At 43.4% G+C, this 25,842-nt stretch overlaps 1 protein-coding gene across 3 annotated transcripts in view; it reads left to right on the top strand.

The window, feature by feature from the left end:
- The first annotated feature begins 2,061 nt into the window (after positions 1-2,061).
- Positions 2,062-25,842, top strand: part of LOC146008032 (inactive phospholipase C-like protein 2) — a 229,193-nt gene continuing 205,412 nt past the window's right edge. The window contains exons 1-7 of one of the 3 annotated variants that reach the window (XM_083146904.1): positions 2,062-2,257; positions 5,183-5,471; positions 9,153-9,349; positions 20,259-20,859; positions 21,022-21,205; positions 22,813-22,884; positions 24,153-24,286. In XM_083146904.1, the coding sequence (XP_083003030.1) occupies positions 5,198-5,471; positions 9,153-9,349; positions 20,259-20,859; positions 21,022-21,205; positions 22,813-22,884; positions 24,153-24,286 (1,462 nt within the window). In that variant the 5' untranslated portion in view covers positions 2,062-2,257; positions 5,183-5,197. Of the gene's footprint in view, positions 2,285-5,182; positions 5,472-9,152; positions 9,350-20,258; positions 20,876-21,021; positions 21,206-22,812; positions 22,885-24,152; positions 24,287-25,842 lie in introns of those variants that run through there. The other 2 variants (XM_083146905.1, XM_083146906.1) reach the window with 2 other exon arrangements.

Here is a 25,842-nt window from a genome sequence, read left to right as displayed (position 1 = left end):
TGCCAAAATCAATTTAGGTACTTGTTTCCTAGCACGGCGCCACAGATTTTGATTGTATCCATCGGGTCGGAAAAATCGGGTCGATCGCATCGCATGCCAACCAAATCGCATGCGATGCGATCGACCCGAATTTTACATTGGAATCGATGTAAAATGTTCCCGGAGACCCGATTTTACATTGATTTCAATGTAAAAAGCCCCAAAACCCCCCATTTTAATACCAAACCCCCCTCATGTTTCAAATGCCCCCCACCCCATTGTTAATGCCACCCCACTATTGACGCCAACCCGAAGCTTGGCGAGCGCAGCGAGCCCGAGAGGGGTGGCGGTACGCGTCCTCCGACCTTATCATACCCCTACTATCCACGTCGGAGTGGAGTTGATTTTATATAGTGTGGCGAGCCATCGAGCCCGAAGCATGGCGAGCGCAGCGAGCCCCACGAGGGGACGCAGATACCTTCACAGGTATCCGCGTCCCCTCGCGGGCTTCACAGGTATCCGCGTGTGCTTGCCACGCTTTGGGCTCGGTGGCTCACTGCGGTCGCCACACTATATAAAATCAACTCCACGCCGATGTGGATAGTAGGGGTATGAAAAGGTTGGAGGACGCGTACTGCCGCCCCTCGCTGGCTCGCTGCGCTCGCCATGCTTCGGGTTGGCGTCAATAGTGGGGTGGCGTTAACAATGGGGGGGGGGGGGACATTACACATACTTTTTAACCATATTCAATGTTCATATTCATATTGGCCCATTTCACATTGTCACCTATGTAAAATCAGGTTGATCGCATTATAATGGCCCGCGACCGAAGCCATCAACCCGTTTTCACTTTAAAAAAAACGTAACATTGTTCCCTATGGGAAAATCGCGTTGATCGCGTCGGTCGCATTGTGGCCCCTTATTAGGGGCATATCCTCCAACTGTACCGCTTTTCCCGGTACAGTACTGTTTTTTAACGGTCTTTACCGGCTAAAATATGCTGTACCGAATGTACCGCTTTTTTTTACAGAAGCTCAGGGTGATTGAGGGACTCTGGGAGTTGTAGTTTAAAACTGACGACTGCTCTCCAAAGAGCGTGGGGGAGCTGCCTGCCAGGACTATATCTCCCAGGGTGCACGGCGGGGGGGGGACGCAGGGGGCCTGCCTCTCCCTGCTAGGGGATAGCCTGTTGTTGGAGGATGTCACGGCATGGCTGCGGGGAGACTACAAGTCCCGGCATGCTGCGTGCGGCCCTTCAGCCGTGCGAGAGTGACTGTAGATCTCCCCTCCCCCCCCCCCCCCCGCCGCCCCACACCGCACCCAGCCACTACAGCGCAAGCCGCCGCCGGGATAAAAGAATGGGCGGCGTGACATCACTAGTGGGCGGCCTAAAGTGCCCCAGCACGGAGAACCCGGCTATGGCGACTAACAGCGGCTGAAGTTTCAAGTCATCTTCAAGCCAGACCCCGCACAGCCGATGGGGACTGAGGTAGGGACAGCCAGCACAGCTGTCTCTTTTTTAAATGGGATGCTACAATTTTTTGAATATGAAGTGCAAAGTAAAAGGGTCGTGGCCACTCCCCCTTTACACATGGCCACACCCCTCTATGGCCACACCGATTTTTAAGTCCAATATGTTGGAGGGTATGTAGGGGCCGTGATGCACGCGATCAACCCGATTTTGTCTTTCACCGGCAAATTAGCTGGTGATTGACACAAAATCGGGGGACATACTAAAAGGAATGACAGTGGAATGACAGTCTGGCGCCGTGCTAGGAAACAAGTACCTAAATTTATTTGTTTAAATCACAATGCTATGTACTGTAGCATTTTATGCATTGCCCTATGTAGAATTATCTTTTGTATTAGTATGAGGAGGGGCGTTATAGAAGATACATGCTATGATGCCTGTAGGTAGGGTGTAATTTCTCAAACGAAAACAATTATTTCTGCCAGGTAATGTATTAGTTTGGTTAATCAATAGCCTGCTAGCTGAGGACATCTAGTGGTGATAACGAGTAACGCACACAACTAGATCAAACGCTAGACACGTCGGAACGGCTGCAGCGAGCATACCAGAATGTTAAAAGCACGCAATGAGTAAATGGAAAGAGGAGCAGGAAATACATTACTCATTTCCAGAAACAAATATGGCTCCCTCTGTTTCTATCGCTTGTCCTGGCAGTGGCACTGCGACAGCGTCCATAAGTGGGTGGTGAAGGAAAGGCGTGGCTTTCTAATGACATCACCATGTTTTCAGCTGGGAAGTAGTGTGAGAGTGAGTAGGAGATTTTTCACTTTGGGTGTAAGGAAACATAAATTGCAGTTTGGTTGCTTTAGCAAAAACTTTGTCAGCGTTTAAATTGTAGTACTTCTTTTTACATGTATAGACACTGTAGTTTTAATGTTTATTTAATGATATAAGCTGTACAGCAGTTAGGGCTTACTGCTCAGTGCTGGGTATCTATGTTATAGCCGAGTCTGTGTTTATTTTGTAGAAATTATGTACATAGCAGTTTAGCATAATTTATACAAAATGTATAATTGTGTATATATGTTGTGGGATTTAATGGTCAGCATAAAAGTATAATTATTAGGGTATGACTCCAGAACGCCAGACCGGACAGGCTCCATTCATCAATTTCTGTTATTCCGAAGCTTGTAGTGTCTAGTCTGGGGGGTGCCTGTCAGGGGGACTGCCTGAGACATCTGTCACCAGGGAGAGGAGAAGGGAGAGAATAAAGTCTCTTAATATGGTCCAGACGACACAGGGAGGCTGCATCTCCCCTCTCCCATGTCCCTGGTGAAAGCTATCAGAGGCATCCCCTAGGACAGGGGTGTCCAAACTGTTTGCAAATAGGGCCAGATATAGTAATGTGAAAATTTGTGGAAGCTGACCATTCAGCCTGACATTCTTTGAACCATTAATCACATCAGAATTGTCTCCCACTCTGCCCCATTCACTGTATGTCCCCCAGCGTGCCCCCATTTACTGTATGTCCCCCAACTTGCTCCCATTCACTTTATGTCCCCCAGCTTGCCCCCCCACTCACTGTATATACCCCGCCTGACCCCCCTTCTCCGTATTTCCCCCAGCCTGCCCCCATTCACTTTATGTCCCCCACTCTGCCCCATTCACTGTATGTCCCCCACTCTGCCCCATTCACTGTATGTCCCCCACTCTGCCCCATTCACTGTATGTCCCCCACTCTGCCCCATTCACTGTATGTCCCCCACTCTGCCCCATTCATTGTATGTCCCCCACTCTGCCCCATTCACTGTATGGCTCCCACTCTTCCCCCATTCACTGTATGCCCTCCACTCTGCCCCCATTTACTGTATGTCACCCACTCTGCCCCCATTCACTGTATGTCCCCCAGCATGCCCCTCCTTCACTGTATATTCCCCTGCCTGACCCCCTTTCTCGGTATTTCCCCCAGCCTGCCCCCATTCACTGTATGTCCCCCAGAGTTCCCCCATTCACTGTATGTCCCCCATCGTGCCCCCATTCACTGTATATCCCCAACTTTGCCCCTTTCACTGTATATTCCCATAAACTGCCCCTGCTTCGCTGTATGTACCCCATTCACTTTATGCCCCCATTCACTATGTCTCCCAGCCTGCCCACCCTTCTCTGAATGTACCACATACTGCCTCCCTACACTGTATATTCCCCTGCATGAAACAGATGCTTGGGTTCCCGCTGCCGCCCTTCTTTGCTCCGCATATTACAGGAGCAAGCTTCCCCTTTGCTGCTCCCCTCTCCTTGCACACTGCTGTCACTGTGATCGCGGTGGAGGGTGATATATAATTGCAGCACCAGGAGTTGGACACACCAGGAGTTGGACACATGCTCATCTGAAAGACTGCAAACACGTCTCACAGTGGAAAACAGCACCCCCTCACCAATGCAGACCGCAAGCCAGTAAGTTAAAGGCGCGCTCACCGGGGTCCCAGCTCCTGTGCTGTGCGTCTCACTTCAGCGTCCAGTCGCCCACTTCTGGCTGGAGGCTGGGGGCCGCTTGAAGTGACATAACGGGCCGCAATTGGCCCCCGGGCCGGACTTTGGACATGCCTGCCCTAGGACAAGACACGCCCTGGAACGGACTTTACAAGCTCCGGAATGCAGAGTTTAATGTCCGGTCCGGCGTTCCGTGGTCTTGTACGGGTCCTTTTATTACGTAGTCCATAATTATTATGCATGTGAACTTTGGGGCTTAGATAGATTGATATACCCTGCTGTCTTGCTCTATCTATCCAGGGGCATTTTAAAGGTGGCCATACACTGCTGCGACTTCTCGCAGCAGTGTAGAGCCAGCCGATCTGGGACCTTCCCGTGCGGTGGGATAGCATGCAATACATCACATGAAAAATGGTCAAATGTGATGTCTTACATGAAATCCCAGCAAGTGTTGCCGAGGCTACGTGCAACATTCGTGATCCAGGGGATCCAATGTTCATGGAACTGTGCATCAGAGCGGATCCAAAACACATGCAATTTGCCTGATTTATTTGCCGGATCCATCAAAAATTAGTGAAATCATGCCAAATCCTCAGTGTACGGCCACCTTAAGAGAGGAGGCGGCTCACATGCAGTCTCCGCTGTCCGTTATCATTGCCCATGACATGGTGGCCATTTTTCCAGTGATTTCCACAGCGCTGCTGCTGTTGTTGTTGTGGGGTTCTTAAGGGGTAAGTTCCCGAAAAATAGGTGCAGCACGTGTGGTGCACACTCATCGCTCCAAACATACAATATTACAGTATAAAAATAAAGCTATCCAGCATGTGTGGGCTACATGCAAAAGCAGCCAGTATTTACCCAGATAGAAAAAAATATGTATTTGCACCCTATGCCGTTTCTTTGTTTGCTTTCTTGCAACTCAGAAACGGGTACTGCTACCAATTTATATTCCCTCCATGCTTGTGAATTGTATATCTATATTAAAACAAAAGCACATTTTTATATATTGTGAATCTGAACGTATGTTAATTACACAAAAACTGAAAATGAAATTTAATATTCTAAGTGTAACCCACCAGCCATGTTGGAATTAACCCTCAACAGAAACACTGTTTGCTATTTAAGGCTTCACATACTATATGTAAATACTTTTAGGGTTGTTTGGAATCCATTCATTTTGACCATATACATTGTGAGAAAAAGACTATGAATAGTAATATATCTTATTTCCATCTCACACAGGCTTATTAATTTAGGATGTATAATTATTTTTTAATTATTACTTTGGCCCTGGGGGCCTGTGTGAGTTCCCTGCTAGTTGCACTCTGGAAGGCCGAGCAAATAAAGAGATGGACGACTGGGCTGAAACGCCGACGGTGCCTTAACACTCTGTCAAAAAACAATCACAGGAACAATTTGGAACGTGACACAAAAAATGCACAGAGCATACAGGAATCCTTACTACTGGAAGCACTGCACAAGCACCAAGACACAGAATACGGACTGAAGTACAATTTCAAAAACTTAACAGGTAACTGTTTTACGGTGGGATTTACTGGAAGAAATGCAGTAAAAAAAATAAAAATATGTTTTATGGGTTTTTACCGCTTTTCCAAATGTACAGTACTAAAGCTCCTCTGTTGGAGCTTTGTTTTACGGAGGGTAACTCCCGCTGTAGCTGGTTGTTGTTGTATGAGTGATCTAACATGTATCCCTTCCCAGCATGTCTTGCAGCCACCGGTGTCACAGACCAGGAAGTCCAGGGACCAGTGGCCATCGCAAAGAGCAGCTTTTATCAGAAGAGCTGCCCTTTGCATTGCTAATCATATATGTTAGTACATATGCGATTAATATTGTTGTAATTGGCAGCGGGATGTACAGCAAGTTGCTGATACATACCACCAATAGAGCTTTAGGTGAACTGTGCTCTCTTTTAGAGCAAATTATTTACTTAGAAGTTATAAACTTAAACTAACTTGCACATACATAATTTTACAACTCACCTGGTCAGAAAGCTGTAAAATACTCTCAAGCAAGTCTCTTACAGAGAGGGGACACATAGTCTGGGCTGTCCTGAGAATGCCACCTATCCATTTCCAATATTTCAACCAAACTGTACTGTAACTCACCATGTCCCAACTAGTAGAACCGTTGTTCCCCTAAATCTGCTGTGCTCTATTACTGGGGAGAAATCTTGAACTTCAAGCAGTGTGACATAGCTACTAGGCCTAATTGACAGCTGCCCAGCTTCCATGATTCTGCTAGTCCTGGTGTGCTGCAGGATGATTGTTAATCAGGGAACAGTTTTTCAAAAAGTGCTGAAAAAAGTTCTAAACCCCCTAAACAGTGTTGTTACATATTTCTAGTGAAATGATAGGCTGTATTTTTTAAAAGGAGTTTGGGGAAGCTGTGTGTTGTATCAGAGTAATAGCGCTCCAAAAGGATAGGTACAGATTTATTTATTATTTATTTTCAGTTTCTTTTATAGCGCAGCATATTCTGTTGCTTTACAAGTCATCAGAGTTACATTCATGAGAGTAAGCAGTGTTCTCCCCAGCGTTGTTTTTCTGGGCACTCCGCCCTGCAAGGCGCACCCTGCCACCCGGCATTTCTCTGGCTGGGCAGAATGGTGCGCTTTGATGGTGTGGTGCGCTTTGCACCTGTCTCCTTGTGGCTTCAGCCCCGTAGGCTGTGTCCGTTGTAACCAGCGTGCGCTTTCTGAGAGTAGCAGTAAGTGCGCCCTGTGAGGAGGTGATCCCGTGCTGTGGCAGTGAGATAGCAGTGAGAGAGTGTGTGCAGTGTCTCCCTGGGTCCCGGCAGCTATTCCCGCCAGAGGGAGCTGTCAATCACTGCCAGAGAGTTCCCTGTATATAGTGCTGCGGTTGTCCAGCGCTCTGCTTGGCTCCCTCTCACTGCGCTGGGGCTCCCTCTGTCCGGAGCAGTGTCTTCCCATGTCACCTGACTGGTGCTCCTCCTATTTGGCATGGTGTTTCCCATCTCACCAGGTCGGTGCTCCCTCTCTTCGGTGTGGGGAGGAGGGGTGGGGTAATCCCCCCTGGCAACGAGCATGTATCCCTGGCAAAGAGCTTGTACCCCCTGGCAAAAACATGTACACCTGGCAACGAGCATATACCCTGGCAATGAGCATGCATCCCCTGGCATCAAGCGTGCAACCCGTAGCAACGAGCTTGTAGGTAAGCAGCACGTATGTGGCATAACATGTAATGGGCATTACGGTGTGTGGTATATGTAATGGGCATTATAGCATGTGGTATAATATGTAATAGGTATTACAGTGTGGCATAATGTGTAATGGGAATTACGGTGTGTGACATAACGTGTAATGGGCATTACGGTGTGTGGCATAACGTGTAATGGGCATTATGGCAATAATGGGTGTGTGACCTGTAATAGGCATTACAGTGTCAATTTTCGGCATGCCCTGTCCGCATTTTTTGTTTTTGGTGGTGTGGGATGAGAGCCTTTTTTTTTTAAACTGCAATAAATGCCAATAGGCGGTACTAAATACGCTCCTATTACAGTGCAGCACCCCACTATTTTTATTGCGAAGGTTCCCACCCGGCTTCTTCTTGTTGCCACCCAGCTGTAAAAAAAATTCTGGGGAGAACACTAAGTAAGGTTGATTGTTGTTTGCAGCTGCCATATCTTACAGTTTTCGGTACTCTTTACTTAAGGTGGCCATACATCAGAAAGATGTATGGTCACCTTTCTACCCAATCATACAATCTCAACTGATTGTAAGATGGATTGTATGCAGATTGTGTGCACATCTTATGTACATAATCATACAATCAATCAGCAGATGGATTGTATGACTGATTGTAAGATGGATTGTATGCAGATTGTGTGCACATCTTGTGTACACAATTATGCAGTAGATGGATTGTATGATTGATTGTATGATCGATTGTGTGTAGATTGTGTGTCCAAAAACCACCAAGGACTGCCGGGGATTTCAAGGGAAATTGTACACAATCATGAGCGCAATCGATCTTAAGATCGATCTTTCTGATGTATGGCCAGCTTTAGAAGGGCGCCCACGATTTTGATCGTGGGCATCGTTAGTAAAAAATCTCAGGCATCTCGGGGATTGAATGCACTAAAAAATCGGGTGCGATCAACCGACGAGATGCCCGAGATTTCCCATAGGGAACAATGTTAAATGTCTCAATTGACCCAATTTTCCTGTTCAATGCCTCAATTGACCCGATTTTTCCATAGGAAACAATGTTAAATGGGCCACAGAGGCCAAATAGGCACCCTGAAGTGTATAATGGCCACCCGAATTGTTAACGCCACCCCACGATCAACGTCAACCCGATGCGTGGCGAGCGCAGCGAGCCCGCGAGGGGCGGCGGTACGCGTCCTACGACCTTTTCATACCCCCACTATCCACGTCGGCGTGGAGTTGAGAATAGAAAGTGTGGCGAGCGCAGCGAGCCACCGCGCCCGAAGCGTGGCGAGCGCACGCGGACAGCTGTGAAGCCCGCGAGGGGACGCGGATACCTGTGAAGGTATCCGCGTCCGCTCGCCACGCTTCGGGCTCGGTGGCTCGCTACACTTTCTATTCTCAACTCCACGCCGACGTGGATAGTGGGGGTATGAAAAGGTCGTAGGACGCGTACCGCTGCGCTCGCCACGCTTCGGGTTGACGTTGATCGTGGGGTGGCGTTAACAATTCGGGTGCCCATTATTCACTTCAGGGTGCCTATTTGGCCTCTGTGGCCCATTTAACATTGTTTACTATGGAAAAATTGGGTCAATTGAGGCATTGAACAGGAAAATCGGGTCAATTGAGACATTTAACATTGTTCCCTATGGGAAATCTCGGGCATCTCGTCGGTTGATCGCACCCGATTTTTTTAGTGCATTCAATCCCCGAGATGCCCGAGATGGGCGCCCTTCTAAGTAAAGAGTACCCAATTTTCTATAGTACATGTGAGAAGGACGGATAAGAGTCACTCTTGAAAATAACATTGTTCATCTCTTTGACAGTGGAATGAGAGAATGGTTTAATCTTACATTCTTGTAATGTAAATTCTTATAATAATATAAAGGCAAATAATGGAGGGAAGCAATATTCTTTTACAAGCTGTAACAATAGGAATGTTTTTAGCTGTCTAGAATTTGGAAATGACACCACTCTACATACTAGTAACCCTAAACACTCCATTTACGGTTTCCTACTCAGATGTGTCCTCATTTCAAAGACTTCACCCTCTGACTCAGTATTGTGACTATAAAGACTACATCCAGCACACAGCACTGGGAGGAGAGAACATATTGATGTGTGGGAGACCCTTTGCCTTGGTGACAACTGCAGGAACTTCTGGAAACCCTGCTATGGTCCCTATCAGTGCTCAAAGACCCAGTGACAGCTTCCAGCAGGTATCTGCGAGACTACAGTGGTGTTCTGATTTTATGGCTACAGCAAGGGACACATAATGTGACATATCTGCTACATGTGGCACAAACCGTTTTTTTTTTTTGCGTATTTCAATATTGACCTTGCAATTGGGAATATAAGTTGTTAGTATAGAGCAGGTTATAAAGTCAAACCTTTTGTTTTATAAATCCTACTCACTATATGTAATACTAACTACAGTATACACAATTTGTAATTGTGGAGTGTTTTATTATTCTTCCATTGATTTGTAAAGTGTAGGAAATATTCTGCAATATTGTATATGCCAGTATAATAGACACAAACTGGAGATGACGTTAGAAACACAAGGAATATGTAGTTGTACATGGGACAGAAACGACTCACATTGGGGCAGATGAATTAAGTCTTAACAAGAGATAAATGCAAGTGTGATAAGGAGAGATAAACGTCCAGCCAATCACCTGCTAACTGCCATGTTACAGCCTGTGTTTGAAAAAAGTCAGTAAGGAGGTGATTGGCTGGAGGTTTATCTCTCTTTATCACCCTTGCATTTATCTCTTAATACATCTGCCCCATTGTGACAATTTAGAATGCCATAACTTAAGAAATCCAAAAGGACACACCCCAAGAGATGTAGGTAGCAGATAAGGAGGGCAGTGGCATAACTATGGTGTAGCAGCCCCAGCTGTGGCTTGGGGGAGCCAGTGGACTCGGGGCACACTGAAAAATACCTGCTGTCCAATACGAATACACAGTTTGCTATCACTCAGTAGTAGTGCGCGGTGGTGGCTGTGTGTCATTGCCCGCACACACTTCCACTTGTTTCCCTGGTCAGTCCTTGGACGCTGAGGCTGGTGACGGAAGGCTACAGTGTGGAAAGGTCTGTTACTAAGCAGTCCACAGCGCAAACAGTGACACTCTTCCCAGGAAATACAAAAAAGAGCCTTCACCAAAAAACTCAAAGAGACATAGAATACAACAAAAGTTATTTGTAAATCCACTGGCGAGTTTTAGGCTACAGTATGTCAGCAGATGTGATGTCCTCCCTGTTACCCTGCATGGGCGCACGTCACTCCTGGGGAGCTGCAGCACTACACATGGCGGTGCACAATGGCCCAGGTAACCAGACTTCACATAATTTACTAAAGAAAGGGGGGGGCTCAACAATTGATTTTGGCAGGGGAGAGCTAAATTTATAGGTGTAGTTCTATTGAAAGCTATCATAGGTATGCATTATGTTCTAACATAGAAAGCTGTGGCAGGTCTGTTCTCTCTGTTCTCTCTCTCTCTGATAGATAGATAGATAGATAGATAGATGGATGGTTTGTTCGGAACTCAAGACAAAAATAATAATTTGCCGGGGTGCCCTCTCCAATTAGTATAGTCACTATCCTTTCCATCCTATTTGCATAAAAAGAAGGATAGCGGCACTCACCGGACTTTGTTAAAAAAAAGGAGGTTATTGATAGATCAAAACATAGTATTTTACATTGACGTTTCAAGGCCCACTGGCCGTTTCATCAGGACAGACTTCTGTGACAAGAAAGTGCTGGTGCAAGTGAGAAAACAGTACAAGTGTTGTTTCTTACCTTAAGTAGCAGAGACTATATGCATCTTTGCTGCTCCCGGCGTAAGTGAGCGTATTTCCCGCATGGTGGGGTGTTACAGGAGCCCATCCTGTACAACATATGGCTACATGGAGATGGGCCATGATTTCAAACATCCCCACATGGGGCAGAAATTTAAAATAGAGCATATTTTGGACCCTCCATGACCGCATGGCATTACATAGGTCTGCTGTCAAAGCAGCTCTAAAGGAAAGGAAATTGACCAACCGGACGCTAAGCATTTTAAACAATTCTGCCATCCACTGTCCAGTTTTAAATGTAAAATAATAGACCACATACCTATATTACATATAGGGAGAGACAAAAAATCGTTACCCAAAGATAATTCAAATGGATTTATAAATTAAACACGCACCTTATGGGTTAAACAAAGAGATAGCTTAGAATGTATTCATCTAAACACATTAAAATAGTTACTTTGTGTTTAAGTAAAACAAATATTCTATTTTCCACGAAAGGTTTTTGAACAATTTACTTATTATACTAAGTACCTGTATACAATTTGTTTTCTGCCTTTATGCAAATTTTCCACACTGTATGGTTTTAATAACTGCACATAGCCTGCTTTTTCCACATTTTTTTTATGTTTTTTGAGTAATTAAATTTGGTACTTATGTAATATCTGGGCTCCCATTTTTCTTATGAGACCGCGTCCCCTCGCGGGGCTCACTATGCTCGCCACGCTTCGGGCACGGTGGCTCGCTGCGCTCGCCACACTATATAAAATCAACTCCATGCGTAGTTGGATAGTAGGGGTATAAAAAAAAAGGGGTACATTTAACATGGGAGCCCAGATAATACATAAGTACCTTAAATTTTTATAATCCAACTTATTTTTTTAGTTGGTCTTATCACTTATACGTATATATCCCGGATGGCAGAGGGGCGGTGACCCGGTGGGAGTCATCAATGGGTGGGTTTGAACGCTCCCCGGAAGTGCCGCTCACTGATGCCGGGAGCAGCAAACACAAATACAGTGGGGCAGATGTATTAAGCCTTAACAATAGATAAATTCAAGTGTGATGAGGAGAGATAAACATCCAGCCAATCAGCTCCTTACTGACTTTTTTCAAACACAGCCTGTAACATGACAGTTAGAAGGTGATTGGCTGGACGTTTATCTCTCCTTATCACCCATGGATTTATCTCTTGTTAAAGCTTAATACATCTGCCCCAGTCTCTGCTATTTAAGGTAAGAAACAACAATTGTACTGTTTTCTCACTTGCACCAGCACTTTCTTATCAAGAAGTCTGTCCTGATAAAAAGGCCAGTGGGCCTTGAAACATTGATGTAAAAGACTATGCTTTAATTGATTTATCAATACACAAAAATTTATCAATTTATATATAAAATAGAAAAAAACATGACTATCATGAAACCTGTAAATTGTATCACTTTCAATTATAAACCACAAAAGGTAATACGAGAATATAAAAAATGTAATATTTAATAAAAACACACAGGGCCAAATGTAATAGGGTATGAAAATCAGAAAGTGAGAGATTTGATGGGAGTTCTCCCATTTTCATTTTAAAGCGGCAATCATTTACATGGCAAAATCAACCTGTTTTTACAGTGTCAATTATTGGCGCATTAAAAATCTCTCACTTTCTGATTCTCACACCCTATTACATTTGGCCCACAATATTAATATATTACATAATTGTGAAGAAGGCGCAGAAGAAGAGTAATAATTGACAAACAGCTTAATAACCACTAATTAGTCATTAGTGGAGTCTATTAGCACTTTGATCTTGGAAATATGGAGCAGTTGATTATAACTGTCACTTGGAGGTTCTTATGCAGAATCACGGGGTTGATAAATCAATTTACCGGAGGGATGTATCTACTGTATGATATAAGCTGCCAGATCATTTTCAAAGCTATAAAGTCCTGTATGATAGCCTTGAAGATTGCTGAACATCCATGCAGATATGCACTGGACACCTTACATTTATTTTATCGCTTTCAAATTAACATCAGACTGTTTATGGTCAACCAGTTCAATAACAGTAATTACATGGTTTATCTTTTTTTTTTTAATACTCTAGAATATGAGGTAATATATTGATTGTGTTTTGCTTATTAAATATCTATTTATTTTGTTATGTTACCTTTGTGCTTTATCATTTTTACAATTAAGGTGATCTAATTTACAAGTTTGAGTTAGTGGAGCAGCACAGGTAAATTTGTGTGCTTTAACCCCTTCCCGACATTTGACGTATATATACGTCATGGCCGGGATGTACTTCCCGACACATGACGTATATATGTCATGACTTTAAACTGTCCCCGCGTCTATAGACGCGGTGACAGTTTAAACATGTCTGCTGTCCCTGACAGCAGACATGTCCCAGCATGTCCAGGGGGGGGCGACGATGCCTCCCCCCCGTCGGCGATCGCTGTGATTGGCTGTTCAATGTGAACAGCCAATTGCAGCGTTTTCCTGTGTTACCGGCGAATATGACGCTCGGTAACACAGGTGTCAATCACCGCCGGGTGGGAGGGGGCGTGAGGTGGTCACCGGTGATGACCACACCTCACCCCACCTGCCCCCAAGGCTGTGATTGGTCCGTCGGACCGACGGACCAATCACAGCCATAGCGCGTTATTTAAACTAACGGTGACTGCGCTGGAATGGCGTCTGCAGAGCGGTCACCGGCCAATCTGTCGTGATATACATACCTGATCCTTGCCTGATACTTACCTGATACTTACCTGATCACCGCTGGTAGCGTGCTGCCAGCAGCTGGATGCTTACTGGATCTTGTCACTTCCTGTGGGCTGCTGCTGCAGTGTCATAGAGTGACAGATAGTGAGAGATAGTCAGAGATAGTCAGAGATAGTGACAGAGAGTGCTATATTTTGTGTCTGCTGCACCCCCTTTTGTGCTGATCAGTATATCTGTGCTGATCAGCAACTTTTTGGGGGTGCAGGGGTTATTTTTTTTATATATATACCTGTCAGTTGCACCAAAGCTTGTGCTGCCTGTGCAACTGACTGCTGCCCCCCCTTTTGTGCTGATCAGTATAAATTAACTGATCAGCAACTTTTTGGGGGTCCAGGGTTTTTTTTTTATATATACCCTGTCAGGTTGCACCCACAGTTGTGTGCCTGCTGCCCCTCACTGCTAATCAGTGTTGCATCACTGCATCACTGATCTGCAGTTTTTTTTTTTTTTTGGAGAGTGCAGTGGGGTTTTGTTTTTACACCCACGTTGCTTTTGTGGGTGTCCTGTGGCCGCTGAGCGCTGATCAGTGACGTACATCACTGAACAGCATTTTTGGCACAGGGTTGATATAATTTTTTTTCTGCAGTTTTTTTCTGCAGTTTTTTTTTTGGAGAGTGCTGTGGTTTATTTTTTTTAAATTGTTTTTACACCCACGTTGCTTTTGTGGGTGTCCTGTGGCCGCTGAGCGCTGATCAGTGACGTACATCACTGAACAGCATTTTTGGCACAGGGTTGATATAAATTTTTTTTTTTTTTTTTGGATCAAATTCCTGTTGCCTTTGAGCGCTGTTCAGTGACGGACGTTACTGACCAACATCTGTGCTCAATTTTTGGCGCAGGACCTTTTTTTTTTTTAACCCCTTCAATTTTTTTTTTTTTTATTGGGATCAAATTCCTGTATAAAGTATTTTTTTTTCTGCACTACATACACACTACACACTACATACCCCCCGTGTTGAAATAAAGTTTGTACCCCCCCTACACTATACACGTGTTGAAACATTACACTTACAGAAACACAAAAATAAAAATGGCATCCCAAATGTCATCCCAGTCATCCAGAAGAATGTATTCAGCGGAGGAGGCATATGCCATGCTTGCCTCTGACTCTGACACAGCCAGTGATGCAAGCGGGGAATTTGAAGGATTCGTCTTAAGCTCCTCTTCCTCCTCTAGTGATGAGGGACCCCCTCAAAGACGCCCCCGTAGAGCAGCTGAGACCCCCCCCCCCAAATGATTGATCCCGTATGGTCCCCACCACCAGACAATTTTGAGCCCCAGGTTCCTGAGTTTTTGGCCATCCCAGGAATCCAATTTGATTCAACAGGTCTCAGAGAAATTGACTTTTTCAAATTATTTTTCTCTGATGATTTTATAAATTTAATGGTGGACCAAACTAATTTATATGCCCAGCAGTTTATTGCTCAAAACCCCACGTCATCATTTGCTAGGTGGACCCCTGTAGATGCAGTAGAGATGATGACGTTTTGGGGTCTGGTGTTACATATGGGCATAGTAAAAAAGCCAGAAATTAGGCAATATTGGAGTACAGATGTTCTGTACAGCACCCCACTTTACCGTATGGCCATGGCTCGGACTCGTTTTGAGACAATCCTTAAATTTTTACATTACACCGATAATGCACAGTGCCCACCCAGAGATGATCCCACCTTTGACCGGCTATTCAAAGTCAGGCCGGTCATTGATCATTTCAGTGCCAAATTTGCAGAGATGTACATCCCTGAAAAATTTATTTGTATCGACGAGTCCCTTATACATTTTAAAGGAAGGGTTAAATTCCGCCAGTACCTTCCCAATAAGAGGGCAAGGTATGGCATAAAAATGTATAAGCTGTGTGAAAGCACCTCAGGGTACACCCACAGGTTTAGGGTATATGAAGGGAAGGATTCAAGAATTGAACCGCCAGAATGCCCCCCCTCCCTCGTAGGTGTTAGTGGAAAAATTGTCTGGGATTTAGTGCACCCCTTCCTGGATAAAGGTTATCACCTCTATGTGGATAACTTTTACACTAGCATCCCCCTGTTTAAGGCCCTTGGTTCAAGAGGTACAGCAGCTTGCGGTACTGTGCGCAAGAACCAAAGAGGCCTCCCAAAAACGCACGTTGCCCAATTACTGAGAAGGGGTGAAAGCAGGGGAATATGCACCGAAAATATGTTGTTGGTCAAATATAAGGACAAGAGGGATGTCCTTATACTGACAACAATTCATGGAGACAGTACCACCTCCGTCCCTGTACGAGGTACCAGTACCCACACCTCAAAACCTAATTGTATCCTAGATTACAATAAGTACATGGGCGGAGTGGATCTTTCAGATCAGGTACTGAAGCCGTACAGTCCCCTGCGGAAAACAAAAATCTGGTACAAGAAGCTGGCCGTGTATATCATCCAGATGGCACTGTATAACGCTTACGTGCTATTCCGTTCTACCAGCCAGAGGGGGACATTTATGCACTTTCAAGAGGAAGTCATAAGGGGCCTAATATTTGGGAACCAGCAGGCAGAGGGCCCCAGTACTTCTAGTACTGGCCCCCGTATTGTACCAGGGCAGCATTTTCCTAACGAAATCCCCTCCACTGCAAATAAGGGCAGGACACAAAAAAGGTGCAAAGTTTGCTATAAAAAGGGAATAAGAAAGGATACTATTTTCCACTGTGAAACTTGCCCCGACAAACCCGGCCTATGTATAAAGGAGTGTTTTAAAATATACCACACATCTATGGATTATTAGGTTCATCATTTCACCGTGCTTCGGGGGTCTTGCTAATGCCACATAGCACCCACTATTCATTCCACCACAATCTGAGCTGCAAAATCCAAAAATCACTCCTTCCCTTCTGAGTCCTGCCATGCACCCAACTGGTATTTTTTGGTCACATATGAGGCATTGCCATACTCGGGAGAAATTGGGGCACAGATTTTGGGGTGCTTTTTCTCCTTCATACCTTATGAAAATGAAAAATTTTGAGCCAGAACTGGATTTTTGTGTAAAAAAATGTAATTTTTCATTTTCACAGCCCAGTTGTACCAAAATTGGTGAAACCCCTGGGGGTTTGAAATGTACACTATACCCCTAGATGAATTCCCTGAGGGGTATAGTTTGCAAAATGGGGTCACTTGTGGGGGGTTCCACTGTATTGGTGCTTTGGGGGTCTTGCTAATGCGACATAGCACCCACCAACATTCCACCAGAATCTGTGCTGCAAAATCCAAATATCACTCCTTCCCTTCTGAGTCCTGCCATTTTTTGGTCACACATGAGGCATTGCCGTACTCGGGAGAAATTGGGGCACAGATTTTGGGGTGCTTTGTCTCCTTCATTCCTTGTGAAAATGAAAAATTTTGAGCCAGAACTGCATTTTTGTGTAAAAAATTTAATTTTTCATTTTCACTGCCCAGTTGTACCACAATTGGTGAAACCCCTGGGGGTTTGAAATGTACACTATACCCCTAGATGAATTCCCTGAGGGGTGTAGTTTGCAAAATGGGGTCACTTGTGGGGTGGTTCCACTGTATTGGTGCTTCGGGGGTCTTGCTAATGCGACATAGCACCCACCAACATTCCACCAGAATCTGTGCTGCAAAATCCAAATATCACTCCTTCCCTTCTGAGTCCTGCCATGCACCCAAATGGTATTTTTTGGTCACATGTGAGGCATTGCCGTACTCGTGAGAAATTGGGGCACTGATTTTGGGGTGCTTTGTCTCCTTCATTCCTTGTGAAAATGAAAAATTTTGAGCCAGAACTGCATTTTTGTGTAAAAAATTTAATTTTTCATTTTCACTGCCCAGTTGTACCACAATTGGTGAAACCCCTGGGGGTTTGAAATGTACACTATACCCCTAGATGAATTCCCTGAGGGGTGTAGTTTGCAAAATGGGGTCACTTGTAGGGGGGTTCCACTGTATTGGTGCTTCGGGGGTCTTGCTAATGCGACATAGCACCCACCAACATTCCACCAGAATCTGTGCTGCAAAATCCAAATATCACTCCTTCCCTTCTGAGTCCTGCCATGCACCCAAATGGTATTTTTTGGTCACATGTGAGGCATTGCCGTACTCGGGAGAAATTGGGGCACATATTTTGGGGTGCTTTGTCTCCTTCATTCCTTGTGAAAATGAAAAATTTTGAGCCAGAACTGCATTTTTGTGTAAAAAATTTAATTTTTCATTTTCACTGCCCAGTTGTACCACAATTGGTGAAACCCCTGGGGGTTTGAAATGTACACTATACCCCTAGATGAATTCCCTGAGGGGTGTAGTTTGCAAAATGGTGTCACTTGTGGGGGGGTTCCACTGTATTGGTGCTTCGGGGGTCTTGCTAATGCGACATAGCACCCACCAACATTCCATCAGAATCTGTGCTGCAAAATCCAAATATCACTCCTTCCCTTCTGAGTCCTGCCATGCACCCAAATGGTATTTTTTGGTCACATGTGAGGCATTGCCGTACTCGGGAGAAATTGGGGCACATATTTTGGGGTGCTTTGTCTCCTTCATTCCTTGTGAAAATGAAAAATTTTGAGCCAGAACTGCATTTTTGTGTAAAAAATTTAATTTTTCATTTTCACTGCCCAGTTGTACCACAATTGGTGAAACCCCTGGGGGTTTGAAATGTACACTATACCCCTAGATGAATTCCCTGAGGGGTGTAGTTTGCAAAATGGGGTCACTTGTGGGGGGGTTCCACTGTATTGGTGCTTCGGGGGTCTTGCTAATGCGACATAGCACCCACCAACATTCCACCAGAATCTGTGCTGCAAAATCCAAATATCACTCCTTCCCTTCTGAGTCCTGCCATGCACCCAAATGGTATTTTTTGGTCACATGTGAGGCATTGCCGTACTCGTGAGAAATTGGGGCACAGATTTTGGGGTGCTTTGTCTCCTTCATTCCTTGTGAAAATGAAAAATTTTGAGCCAGAACTGCATTTTTGTGTAAAAAATTTAATTTTTCATTTTCACTGCCCAGTTGTACCACAATTGGTGAAACCCCTGGGGGTTTGAAATGTACACTATACCCCTAGATGAATTCCCTGAGGGGTGTAGTTTGCAAAATGGGGTCACTTGTGGGGGGGTTCCACTGTATTGGTGCTTCGGGGGTCTTGCTAATGCGACATAGCACCCACCAACATTCCACCAGAATCTGTGCTGCAAAATCCAAATATCACTCCTTCCCTTCTGAGTCCTGCCATGCACCCAAATGGTATTTTTTGGTCACATGTGAGGCATTGCCGTACTCGTGAGAAATTGGGGCACAGATTTTGGGGTGCTTTGTCTCCTTCATTCCTTGTGAAAATGAAAAATTTTGAGCCAGAACTGCATTTTTGTGTAAAAAATTTAATTTTTCATTTTCACTGCCCAGTTGTACCACAATTGGTGAAACCCCTGGGGGTTTGAAATGTACACTATACCCCTAGATGAATTCCCTGAGGGGTGTAGTTTGCAAAATGGGGTCACTTGTGGGGGGGTTCCTAACTTTTAGCATCTTATGGTGCCTAGAAACCTACATGGTGCCTAAAAAATAATCTCATAAAAAGGAGGCTCCAAAATCAAGTAGGTGCTCCTTCTATTATGAAGCCTGTGGTTTGGTCAACGTGCACACTAGGGCCACATATAGGATATTTATGAAAACAAAAGAATTGGTGGAATCGATTTTTAGTCACATTTCTCTAGTAAAATCTACTGTGTTCCTTAGAAAAATGTATTAAAATTGCAAATCTGCAAAAAAAATGAATTTTGAAATTTCACCTACACTTTGTTTTAATTCCTGTGAAACACCTAAAGGGTTAACAAACTTCCAAAATGCTGTTTTGAATACTGTGAGGGGTGCAGTTTTTGAAATGGCATCATTTATGGGGGTGTCTCACATACAAGTCCCTCAAAGTCACATCAGAACTGAACTGGTCCCTAAAAAAAAATCAGTGTTTGAAATTTTCTTGAAAATTTGAGAATTTGCTATTCATATTTTAAGTCTCCTAGTGTCCAAAAAAATTAATAGGATGTTGAAATAATGATGGAAACATAAAGTAGACATATGGTCTATGTTAGTTATTAACTATTTTGAGTGGTATGATTATTTGTCTCACAAGCAGAAAATTTAACATTTTGAAAATTGCTAAATTTTCCAATTTTTTACGACATTTTGGTATTTTTCACAAAAAAACACAGACTGTATCGACCCAAATTTACCACTAACTTGAAGTACAATGTGTCCCGAGAAAACAGTCTCAAAATCACTGGGATAAGTAAAAGCAAAAAAAAGTTATCCCCACTTAAGTGATACCTGTCAGATTTGAAAAAAAGGGCTCTGTCAGGAAGGCAAAAACAGGCTGCGGCGGGAAGGGGTTAAGGATTAATTTTTTTTCTACTAACCAGCATCAAAAACCCTCTAGAAGTTAGTTATTAGCTTTATAGTATTGGATTATTATGTACAGTTTATTTGACGTGGGGTTATTGTGCTCATAGCATTAGTTCTATTGTGGTTTTTCCTGTTCTTTCTTGGCTGAAACAACATTTTCTTTTGTCTTAGGGAACAGCGGTATATCTGGAAATAATACACAGCAATTTCCCTGGTGCTTTGGAAAAGATGATCAAATTTACATTTCCACCTAATTTACGCCAAACCGAGGCTGGGCTACCCATTATTAATTTTCCACATGCCTTCTCAAATTTCATGAATCACCTGTACTCTTCCACAATTCCAGTCATTCCTACCATGTCACATCATGAGATACTTTACATTCAGCTTCTTTTTGCCCTCAGGGAGAGGGGCCTAAGTATGCTTGAAGCCAACTTTTCTTGGATTCTTCGCTATGTCTTCTCTGTCTTAGAGGATTCTTGGGAATCTCTAGTTACTGATATTCAGAAAGGTCGTCTCAGTTCAGACGTTAAGATTCCTCTGGACATTAGAAAGCAGACAGAAGATCTTTTAGTTCCAGATGCTGCCCGAGCATCAGAACTGCGTGCTCAGTTCCAAGAAGGCTTTTGCGAGATAGCCAAGCGAGTGTGGCCAAAATTACAGGTGATCGTAGCGGTGGAGACTGGGGGCAGTGACTTGGATAGACAGATTCTAAAGGATACTGTATGTAAAGGGACACCACTTTATTCTCCCATATACTGTGCAGCAGAAGGTATGGATAATTATTTGTAAGTAAACATTTTTTCCTGTCACTTCACATACATTGTCTTCGTCGCCTTACCCTTGAATCTTCTTGGCATACTCGTTACCTTTTCTTTCTCTGAGTTCTCTCTCTCCGCAAATTTCCCCTTTTTTAATATTGCCTTTTCCTCAGGCCTCTGTGGTGTGAATCTTTGGCCTCTGGAAGATGTCCCGGTATATGTGTTGAACCCTCGCTCTGCATTTTTTGAATTTATACCTATGGACTCAAATGAGCTGGAACAAACACTGAGGGTACAAGATGTTATTGCAGGGAAAGCCTATGAGCTGGTTATAACTAACAGAGATGGACTTTACCGGTAAGAGGACATTGTTTAAAACTCTGTAGTAAAGGTAGGAGAAAAGTATCTTCTACTTTATAAATGTTATTTCATATGTTAGTGCGTTTTACATCCCCTTCCTGCAGCAGTATTCTTATAATACCATGACTGTAGATGTTTTTTCCCACATCAAACTTGCATCCCAATGGTCACACAAGAGTCAATTGAACGTAAACTCCTCCCTCCCCTTTCCCCAGCCTAAGGACATCTGCAAGAGGACTTGGTGACCTCAATAAATGTATTTTTGTCACTCTACTGTGATCCACATGTTGAAACAATTGAGGAACAATATTTCATTCCCCCAGATGACTCATATTAAAGGTTCTTGCTTTCCAGATTTCAGATCCAGATGTTTCCTATTTTACATCAATACAAACAACCACATATAAAGAAGTGTGTTACTCTTCTGCTAAATACCTATCTGTCAATCAATCAATCAATCCTGGTGACTGACCTAATTTTGGTTTCAGAGGGTGTGGGTGTGGATTATTATTTTGACCGTGTCCATCTTACTGCACTCATTATGGTCCTATTGCATAATTGAATACAGATGTCAACTGATAGACAAATAACTTTGCAGAATGCTTAAACACCATAGTACTCCAGTAGTACATTGTGATCAGCATGGTTTAACTTTTTTGACTGCTAATTAATACTGTAGGTCATCTTTTTATGTACTGTTTCCAACATAACTTATGTTTGGTAGGTACATTAGCTGTAAAGGAAATATTTCCTTTGCATAATCTGCATACATAGATCCTGTCACTATCATTAGCTACATCATATCAGCAGATTGGAATTGCATAGAAAGGAACGTATAGATATAATTTTACTAGACTAATACATTCCTAAACATGAGTTAATATAAACTAAAACTGCAGTCTCATTAGTACTCTTCAGGAAATCTGTTACCCTTGCTGCTAAATTATAGTAATATGAGTTTCCTCCGGGTACTTCGGTTTCCTCCCACAATCCTAAATATACTGGTAGGTTAGTTGGCTCCCAACAAAAGATACCCTAGAACAGGCATGTCCAAACTATGGCCCTCCAGCTGTTGTGTCCCATCATGCCTTGCCACAGTTTTGCTATTAGGGAATGCTGCAACTATGGAAAGGCATGCTGGGATGTGTAGTTTCACAACAGCTGGAGGGCCACAGTTTGGACATGCCTGCCCTAGAATGTCTGTGTGTGTGTACATGTGGTAGGGAATATAGATTGTAAGCTCTACTGGGATAGATGTAAATGTTCAAATATTCTCTGTAAAGCGCTGTGTGCGCTAAATAAATAACTGTTAAATATATTCACAGGACACCTACAGGTAGCCCTTTCCCTGGTAAAACTGTAGAGTATTAAGAGTTAGCAGTGTGTGCAGGTTGTGAGACATTGCCGATTGACATGGTAAGTCATGTACTTTCTGTTGGGTTGTTAGCCAAAGGACATGTGCAGTTTTCCTAAATGTATGGAACGTGTGTAGTAAATAAAGTATACCTGCCTAATAAGACTAAAGTTAGGAAAATGTTATTTTATTTGTCAGTAATGTTGTACAATTCCCATCAAATCAATCAAATCAATATGATAATTTCTAGATACCAGCTTGGAGATGTTGTACAAGTTACAGGCTTCCACAATCAAAGTCCCATAGTGGAATTTGTATACCGGTATGTACTATGCCCATCATTTTTGGTGTTTGAATAATTAATTGGCTTGTTTAACATGTATAGTGGTTTAAAGGGTTGTCTTGGCACTTCAACACTGATATATTCTAACTCCATCCCATTAAATAGGCCAGAAGTAAATGCACGCTTACAGTAGTAAGTACTTTAGCGCATACCTCCACCGCTAAGAAATATATTCTGCCACAATTCTAGACTGGCTGTCATTGTTGGTGTTTCCATGCCATTTCAATGCAAGGGGACAAGTTCATTGAATCTACCCCGAGGGTGTGTCAGTCCCATATTCAGTTATGTAGAGTAAAAGGAAAACAACCAAACATAGGGATTTATTTACTAAGAAGGAGTTCTATAAAATATAGGCTGTTGCTATGGGCAACCAGTCAGATTCTATCTATTATCTTGTAGATGGTGCTAAATGAATAAAATGTACATTCTGATTGGTTGCTATGGGCAGCATCTCAACGTAATTAGAACTCTCATTTTAGAATATAAACCCCATAGTGTGCATGATGGACAGAAAAGTCAAAAAGAAAAGTGACCTGATACACTCTCCAATTATTGGTTTAAAAAGTGCTCTGTGTAATCTAACAACTGTACAGTGACAATCAATCTCAAATATATTTTCTCAACTTTGGTGAAAAGTTTTGTTTTATTGCAAAATCCATGGAGCTGGTTGAGTGTAATGTTTGTATGGACACTTGGTTGTACAGTAGGTTAGATATCTTTATTGTTTTGAGGAACATCGTCTCTTTAAGTAAATTTATTATAACACATACTGACCCTGGCAGTAGCAACACTGGCGCTATGCTTCTCTGTGTACATGATCACAACTGAATGCAGATACTGGCCCTAAAAAGGACCATGAAATGTCTCTGTATTTACCTGTTGCCTCCCCTATTTGGTCCCTTCCTGTCAATCACTTCATTCATTTTCTAGCTGTGAGCAGCATAGCCAAGTTATCTTGGCATGTGCATGGGGCCTAATTCCAACTCGATCACAAAAGCTACTTTTTTAGCAAATGGACAAAACCATATTGCACTGCAGGTGGGGCAGATTTAACACGTGCAGAGAGAGTTAGGTTTGCCCAAAAAACCCGCTTTGCAATCAGTTCCAAATTAGGCCCATAGTGCGATTACAGTGCATTCGCATTATACCGATAATAGCATAGTTTTGTGCACGTTGCCATACAAATATTATTTAGGCCCTGTGACATTTATTGTTGTTTTCACTGTTGTTTTATTTGATAATTTTAGGAAAAGCCAGATGCTGAGTGTCCGCGGAGAACGCATTTCAGAGCGTCATTTCTATAGGGCTCTCCTGCGCACTGTAAGCTTGTGGCCTGGTGCCACTCTTCTCAACTACTGCTGTGCAGAGAGTGGTATTCTGGGTAAGCAGACAAAATTCTAATTTGCTTTCACCTAGTGCTGGTCATGCATCGTCTACTTCATGTATAGAAAGTGACTTCACTGTCCCTGTTGCCATAATGCATTCATACTTTTACTGCATTAGTAATTTAGCTTTTCCACAGGAATCCTTATGCTCATTTCAAGTATAGGTCCAATTAAAGGGGGTTATTCAGACCTGATTGCTGCTCTGCGAAATTGCAGTGAAAACCTACCCTGTTCAAGGCTGCGAATGGCTTGCAAAAATCACACTGATCGTTGATTAACTGCAAGTCCGTGGGCAACTCACTTACCATCAAATTATTTTCCAGTGTGTGCAGTCTGTGCATAAGTAAAACCTACTCAGCCAGTGTGATAGAAACGGGCTGATCGAGGTCAGACCTGATGTCACATACACCCTCCCTGAAAATGCCTGGGCATGCTTGCATTTTCCCAGACACTCCCAGAAAATGGGCATTTACCACCTCCAAATACTTCCTATCAATCAACTTTGCGATCAGAAAATGCATTGTATTTTGTCTCTGAATGGTCTTGCACATGCGTGCTGCGTTCTGTATGCAGTGTTCATTCTAGCACCCGCTATCATTGAAAACCCATGCAGTTCCTCTTTTCTGCCTGGGGTGTCGCTGTCTGTTGTGGTGTTTCTAGCACAGGTCTGGTTTGCATATCAGTGCTGATATACAGACCACACTAAGCTAGAAGCACTACAGCAGACAGCGACACCCCAGGCAGGGAAGAGGAACTGCATGGGTTTTCAAATATGGCGGGTGCTAGAATGAACACTATGTATGCATGTGCAATCGATAAATAATAGGCTGCAGGGCTGTATAATCCCCAAAATCTTAAAAACCCTTGTTTGTCTCATGTCTTCCTCACTTTTTCTATCAGTCCTCTTTATTTTTTAAATCTGCCTTAAACAGTTCTCTCACACCTCTTTGACATAAGCTTTCTTTGCAGATGACACAAAGATGCAACATGGTAGATATACTAGAAGGGGTAAAACAAAGGATTTATGATCTAAGATTAATGATGAAAAAGGCACTTGGGTCTCAAAAAAACAAAAGGCTCATGCTTATTTGTCACCGCTAAATGCGTTTCTATAAGCCGCGGGAGCGAATTAGTTGCACGTCCTTGACGACAGAATTGCGCCAATCACCATGCAAAGAAGAGCATGGCTATATCTGTAAGGGTAACTACTGAGGAGTTAAGGGATATAGGAGTCACTATTTCAATTGACAAAGGAAGCAAAGCAATGAGGAAGGCAAGTAAGATGCTTGGTTGCATATGGAGAGGAATCCTCAGCAGGAAAAAAGAAGCATCAGTGCAACTGTATAGGTGGCATTGTACAACCTCATGTGGAATACTGTGTCTAGTTCTGGAGGCCATATCCCCAGAAGGATATAAAGAGAGTGTACACAGACGGGCAACTAAAATCCTACATCACAAAACGTACCCAGAAATATTAAAATATCTTAACATCTATAGTTTGAAGCAGAGAAGGGAAATGGGGGACATAATATACATTTTCAAATATACCAGC

The sequence above is a fragment of the Crinia signifera genome, chromosome 6 (assembly GCF_055691185.1).
Source record: "Crinia signifera chromosome 6, ASM5569118v1, whole genome shotgun sequence".
NCBI lineage: Eukaryota > Metazoa > Chordata > Amphibia > Anura > Myobatrachidae > Crinia > Crinia signifera.
Note: the sequence above shows the minus strand (reverse complement) of the source record. Positions and strands in the feature narration are given on the sequence as shown.